This window comes from Pectinophora gossypiella, chromosome 17 (genome assembly GCF_024362695.1).
Source record: "Pectinophora gossypiella chromosome 17, ilPecGoss1.1, whole genome shotgun sequence".
NCBI lineage: Eukaryota > Metazoa > Arthropoda > Insecta > Lepidoptera > Gelechiidae > Pectinophora > Pectinophora gossypiella.
In genome coordinates, this window is record NC_065420.1 from 13746181 (window position 1) to 13753275 (window position 7095).

Consider the following 7095-nt stretch of genomic DNA (forward strand, 5'->3'; position numbering starts at 1 on the left):
GCATTGCTCACCTGAATCGTTCAGCTCTGGTGGAAACGCGATCTTAGTCTGATTTTACTACATGTTAGGAATCAAAAACTGTCGTTAAGAAGTTTTTTGCGGTATTTCTTCTCTTCAGTCATAACTCGTTTCGAAGTAGTGGCTGGTTATGATGGGATTGTTGCATATAACTTTGACTTGCAATAAAATTTTCTTTGGTGCTCTTACTTTGAACATAAATGTTTTTTTTTTATTTTTGATAAGCTGCTTTTTTGTCACTTTTTGTTTTTGTACGAAGTATTTTTAAATCAATTAGGACAAAGAAACTATGTCCCGCTATCAGAATCAATGGGGAAATCCATCATTGTCTAATTGCTTGGCGCCAAAACTTGGGACCGCGCCAAAAGTATAATTCAGTGGAGATTTCATTAACTTTTCCCATGAATGCGTTCATTATCGCCAACTTTGGGGTCATTTGTGAAATTCACTGTTTCAGCCCATTTGTTATCACTGTCAATGTCTGCTTCTGACTTGTATTTCTTGTTGGGAATGCTTTGCATAATTAATTTCGTCGATATTTTGGGGGTTCAAGGGCGTCTGGTACTGTTCCCGTCTATTTCCGTCTATCTCGTCAAAACATTTGATGAAGAGGTATTTTTCCTGTTGACCCGATTACTCTAGCCAGCCAATCAGCTCGCGACAACAAACACTTCCGGACCCAACAATACTAACCCCGCCGGTTTTGTCGACGATTTCCCTCATTCAGCGCTTATCATCATTAGCCCAATGGATACGATATTTTTTTTCAAATATAACCCTCTCAGATTACGCTCTCACCTGGAAACCCTCTTTTGTCTTCAATGTTGTACCCTGTGAGAGCCCTCAGCGCTCCCCACCTGCCCAGCCAAATAGTTGATGACAAAAAAGTGCATCGTTTTGATATTTCCGTCTTCTCACAGGAGATCAACTACGACTCCCCCCGCGGCGGGGTGTCGGTGATCACGGAGAAGGGAGAGACGACCACGTCACACCTGCTGGTGCAGCGCGCCCGGGCGCCCGACTCTGGCCGGTATACCTGCGCCCCGGCCAACGCCAACCCCAGATCCGTGCTGGTCCATGTACTGAGTGGTATGTATGACATATGATTAAGGACATTAAGATATCTTAAGAATTCTGAACACGGAATATCTTCTGACCCTGTGGATATTGCTTTTGCGGTTGGCAACTACTGCCCATGATCTTCTTTTTAGTGTCAACCCACACGAATTGTGAGATGGATGACCAACCTCAACAGATGCCTAAACGATTTATTCAGACAAACTGATAGATTCTGCGCAATCGTATCATTTCGCATCGCTTTTGTATTGACTGCGTTCTTAATGAGAATTACCATACAAATTGACAACATTTTTGTAACCTTCAACCCTTATCAGTTTTTCTGCGCCTGTCGCTATAGGCTCACTAGAATCGATTAATTCTCTCAAATATGATCTCCTCAGACGACGCCCTTAGGCCTGTTGTCTTAAATTATGTAAATCGTAACCAGGAAACTTATTCCCATCTCTTTCCCACAGGTGAGCATCCAGCGGCGATGCAGCATGGGGGTCAGCTCCGTATCCAGTACCCACTATCTTCTGCCCTCCTTAGCATCATCGTGGCTCTCATGGGATGCTAGTACACATAGCTAGACAACGGCATTTTGTATTCGAAGCGTGGAAGCAAAGGAGTGATACACTTTTAAGTATAGAACCGAAATCGCGTGTAAAGTGCGTCTAGAAACGGATAGATCGAAGAGTCATGAAATAACATAAATTCACGAATATTATAGCAACTGAGGCAGTCAGAGAAGAACCGATACTTCGCCGGGCTTTCTGTAAGACCAGTTTCCATTTGTTTGTGTAGCGTGTTTGTGTGTCTCTGTGGATGATTCCACTCCATGCAAATCGATACTGAGGTATCGCGGCCGCCTCAACTGACGAGCTGTTTCAATACTGATACGCGCGAGTTTCGTTTACAATTAAAATATTTTTATTATTCTTATCATGGCAGTCAGGTCCCGATCATACAGTTGTCTGTCGAGCAGCTTTCCTGCGCACTAACGCTGCGTTCACACGATAAAATTGTACTTGTCAAAAATAATTTCAAAGTAATAATTAACGAAGAGGTGCATACAGAAGTCGGTTGAAATTGCAGCACTTGCGTTCCAAAGCCGATGGACGTAGTATACGATACCGACGACCCGATTACCCTATCCATAGAGGCGGCCAATCAGCTCGCGACAATAAACACTTCAGAACCCCGATACCGACTCGTTATATTTTTTTACGCTGGCAAAAAGTAAAAGTAAAAACTCTGATCAGGTTTTTGTATGGTCAATATTCTGCAAGACTCTTCTATCGACACTCAGACATACTTAAAGAAATAAAAGAAAGTGATCTTGGCAAGTAGACAAGAGAAGAATCGCAAGAATATTTCGTCTTGAAAAATCACCTTTTGTGCAGTCAAAGTTATTACTTTTTTCTTAACGCGATGGACGTTAGCAAAGTAATAGAAACACGAGTTTAAACTATCGATAAAGTACACTTTAGCGATCAATAGATGGCGCTCACTGAAGGTAGCTCTTCTCCAATAGGTAACTATTTAGATAATAATAAGTGTAAAAGAAATAAAATTCGCCCCTGCGGCATAAGTTACGCTATGAAATGCGACGCGACATACCTCTCATGAAATACCATAATGAAATAACTCAAAAACATAGTTTAAAAAAAAAGCGATTGGAAAGTTAGACTAGCGCATAGCTATTTCTGTATTGCATCAAAAATATTACGGACTGACTAGCGTCAGAAGAGAAAGTGTTGCTTGTTATTTTGTATATCATAACTCAAAATATATTTTTTTGAGTTGTTATATTATTGGATTTCACGTAGGATATATATCGCAGGCTTCGACTACTGAGTTACTATATAAAGTTTGTTTACGTCGAAATCCGTGTTACTACCTTATCTACTTATCACGTCTCACGCGATAGCGCAACTCATGCTGCGTGGATAGGGGAGACATTTAAATAAAACTAAATGAAAGCAACGCAAAACAAAACATTTTGTACGTAATTCACAAACAGAACTTGTTAGTAATATTGAATTATGTAGAGGAATAAAGCTGTTATGAGACAAAGAACGAATTAATTCAATATTATCCAATACGTATTAACTCGGTATGTTTGTAAAATTAATCTACATGTATTAATCTCATTAATTTGTAATATGAACAAAAACGTGATTTTATTAATAATATTATTCTTTTAATCTATGGGGATAAACATATAACATATTTTTATCCTTTAAACGTATCATGAATAGAGTGACATAATATCTCTCATCTCTTTTCATCGACTTCGACCGCGTGGATTTCGATTTACGCGGTAAGGATTTCCGTTTTTTTTTTTATTTTTAAATCCTGTCTGTTATTCTGATGTATAAGCTACGTTATTGTAATCCATTAAGCAGTTTTTACGTGAGAGAGTAACAAACATCCACACTCACAAACTTTCACATTTATAATATTAGTAAGATGCTATATCTCGGTCATGTTGTCATGTCATGATGTCATGTCTCAGTCATGTTGTCATGTCTCGGTCATGTTGTCAATCTAGTCATGCTACGTTAAATAGGTTATATTATAGCCTATTTACGTCCCACTGCCGAGTACAGGCCACTCAATCAACCAAAGGAGGTATCGAGCATATTCCACCACGCTGCTTCAGTGCGGGTTGGTTGTGTTTGGACTAGTAGCCCGGGACCAACGGTTTGACGTGCCTTCCGAAGCACTAAACACTCGAAAAATATCCAATTTTATTTTAGTTGAACTCTTGTAAAGGTTTTTCATTTGGGTCTATGTTGTTTTTTTGAATAAAAGACGGTACGAGTACCTTTTTAAGAGCTGTCAACATATCGTAAACAGCTAATATATGACCCACTTCTGGGCACAAACCTCCCATTAATATTTATTTTATTTTATTTACTCATTTAATATTCTGGAGGGGGTATGGAACATACTCCACCACGCTTCTACACTGCGGATTGGTATAAATGTAGTAGTAGACGTGACTTGACGTACCTTCCAAAGCACGTAATCATCTTACTTCTTGAACAATCAGGTAAATGAAGCCTGCAATGTCTAAGGACAAACAAATAAAAGATAGTCTCACAAAATGATTTCGACTCATCCCCATCGAAAATCGAACCCGAACCTACAGATTGTGAGTCCAACGCTCTAACAACTAGACCAAGGGGACATCTAAAGCTATAACACTAAAATAAAATGAAGTTTTATTTCCTAGAATCCTGTTAAGACAATTCGTTTATATTAATATCGTTAATTTACTTTAACGCCTGGATAAAAACATGGTTACTTTTTCTTGGCACGAAAAACAAGTTTCTATCAGAAACAACTAGATAATAAATATCAATGAAATGGGAAGAAAAACACATAAAGTACCGAGTTATGTCATTTGTAAGACACAGATCGATAATGCTATAGATATGAGGTCGACGACTGACATGCTGAAGCCTACATACATAAAGTCACGTCTTTTTCCCACTGGGGTAAGCAGAGACTATGGAATTCCATTTGCTTCGATCCTGACACACTTCTCTTGTTTCCTCCATATTCATCAATCGCTTCATACACGCACGCTGTTTCGGTGTAGATCGTACTAAACATCTCCAATTTTGTCTGAGCAGTTATGTTATCATTTTAACGTATTTTTTTAATAAATACTAGAAAAGTCGTAAATAAAAGCTAGTAATTTGTATATATTTGAAAATTAAACCCTTTCATTTGATACCCAACACAATACCATAAGAAAAAAATTCATCTTCAGTCTATGTCATCTAGAGGACATTGAATTTAGCGTGAATTCCCAATCAAGACGCTTCTAGTGACACCGCATTTGTTAAATTCTGAGAGGTGATTTAGAAATAAGGTTGGAACAGACGTGCATACACACAAACAACCATAGCGGTCAAACACATAACCCTCCTTTTTGCTTCGCCGCAGTCGGTTAAAAAACAGATAATTATTTTACACGCGCGCCAGCACGATGTAAAATATAAAAATATTATGGGGGATTTGTGTTTTCTTTAATATTAATATTTCATTATAAGTACCTAATTATTAAAATTACTTTTATTGCATATTCGACACCTATTTGCTTTAATTTATTATTAATATTCGAATACCTTCGAATATGTTCAGATTTATAGAATTTGATACTCGTCAAATTGATGAACATTGGCTATTAGTAACATTATCTCTATTGTCTTAAACATCATCAGGTCATGACTATATTCCTATTTGGGCTATTGTTTGTTGGTTTGTATACTCTAAAGTAAATTTACACTTACCTACTTAATATTCAGAAGTACATCTATCAAAAGATGAACTGAGCACCCACACTTCACGTGAGCTTTCTGATAGACCACCGTTAATGTTTTACCGAATTAATTTTATTAAATCTTTATATGTAAAATATTATCGATTTAAATTGAATGCAAATATTTTGAGGGAGAAATACTCGGAGAAGGTTCATATACGTATAAATATTATGTAAAATAAGTACAATTTGTATTATTGTGTTGCTTTGAAAATCATGTTCCAAATTAATAATTATAAAATTGACCGTCGAGACATTGTAAATATTAACGAAATAATTATAGAAAACAATTTCATTTATATGTTTATTTTTTGCATTTATAAATAAAAAGTAAATTTAGACGTTTATATTATAGAATATGTTAAACTTTGAACATTAAAGTTATTACTTATAAAGTATAAAATGTAATAGTTTTAATTGTAATTATGGTAAATAATATAAGTTTTAGGGTAAGTTGTATAATTTATTACTGATTGATGAAAAATGAATTTGTTTTGAATAGACTTTAACGTGGATACGGTTGTGTAAATAGTAACAAATTAATGTAAGATGTTATTTAAGAAAATAAATAAACTTATTGATCGTCAAAATACAGGCTTTTATTTAATATTAAGTAAATAAAATATATCATGATAATATTTTACACAAAACAAATATTTTAAAGAGCTAAGGTCTATTTTGAAAGTGTTACTTATACGAAAAAATGTTACGATGAAGGCAGAATGGTCTCAAGATCCATGCCCGCCTTATTTTATAAAAACAACGAACAATCAAAATGGCGTCACACTGTTTGCGCCAATACGGAGAACCCGCATAAAAATGCTCCCCGTGTCGGTTTTATTGTGTTTACGGAGAAATAAGTGACAAATTAATTAATATTTTGTGGATTAACATTACACTTTGACATTGTGACTGTGAAATTATTAAGGACTTATGTATCGGTTATTCGTGTTATCCGAAATTTTCGTTCACCCCAGAGCCCAGCGACAAAGGACAAAAGCGCCGCGCCGTGTGGCTGCAGTGAAGGTAAGTGGATTCTATTTGAAAAATTGAGTATGTTATTAATTATTGTTCTAATGAAATTTCGTGTTTTTACATACCCCAACGGGAAATGGGCAACATGTTATTATGTCGGTATGCACGTATAAATTATAAAATTCACCATCGAAACATTGTTAACATTAAAAGCATATTTTTTTTTACATTGGCCCTTCATTGGCCTTACCTTTATATAATTTTTGAGGCCGAAAATAAAGCGTGTGGGGTTTTTCAACCCTGCCTTCGGATTTTCTGAAAACAGAATAAACCGATCGACAAGGAATCATTTCACGGTAAAAAATCGGGTAAGTATACATTATTGTGAGAAAACTTTTAGTTTTTGAGATACCTACCTATTGATTTTGAACTGTGAAAAGATTCCCCGTCAATCTATACATTTCGTTTTCCGAAAATTTGGAGGCAGGATATAAGAAATAAATTAAAATCTATATTCTTATATCGGCGTGTGTATAGACAAAAGTATTTACATTTTATACTATTTTAGAAAAACGGATATCTTTTTCAACAAAATCTCGATTTCTTGCATTGAATTTCACTCGGAGTATAAAATTAGATCATAGTTTTTTACCTGGATTGAAATTAATTTGTCTATTGCGTGGTTAACAAAAATCATTTACGACTTG

The 7095-nt window shown here is 35.8% G+C and overlaps 1 protein-coding gene across 3 annotated transcripts in view; it reads left to right on the plus strand.

The window, feature by feature from the left end:
- LOC126374204 (zwei Ig domain protein zig-8-like) overlaps positions 1 to 2906 on the plus strand; it is a 258248-nt gene extending 255342 nt beyond the window's left edge. For all 3 annotated transcript variants that reach the window (XM_050020712.1, XM_050020709.1, XM_050020710.1), the window contains 2 exons: positions 939 to 1107; positions 1554 to 2906. In XM_050020712.1, coding sequence (XP_049876669.1) covers positions 939 to 1107; positions 1554 to 1654 — 270 coding nt within the window. In that variant the 3' untranslated portion in view covers positions 1655 to 2906. The remainder of the gene's footprint in view (positions 1 to 938; positions 1108 to 1553) is intronic.
- The last annotated feature ends 4189 nt before the right edge of the window (positions 2907 to 7095 follow it).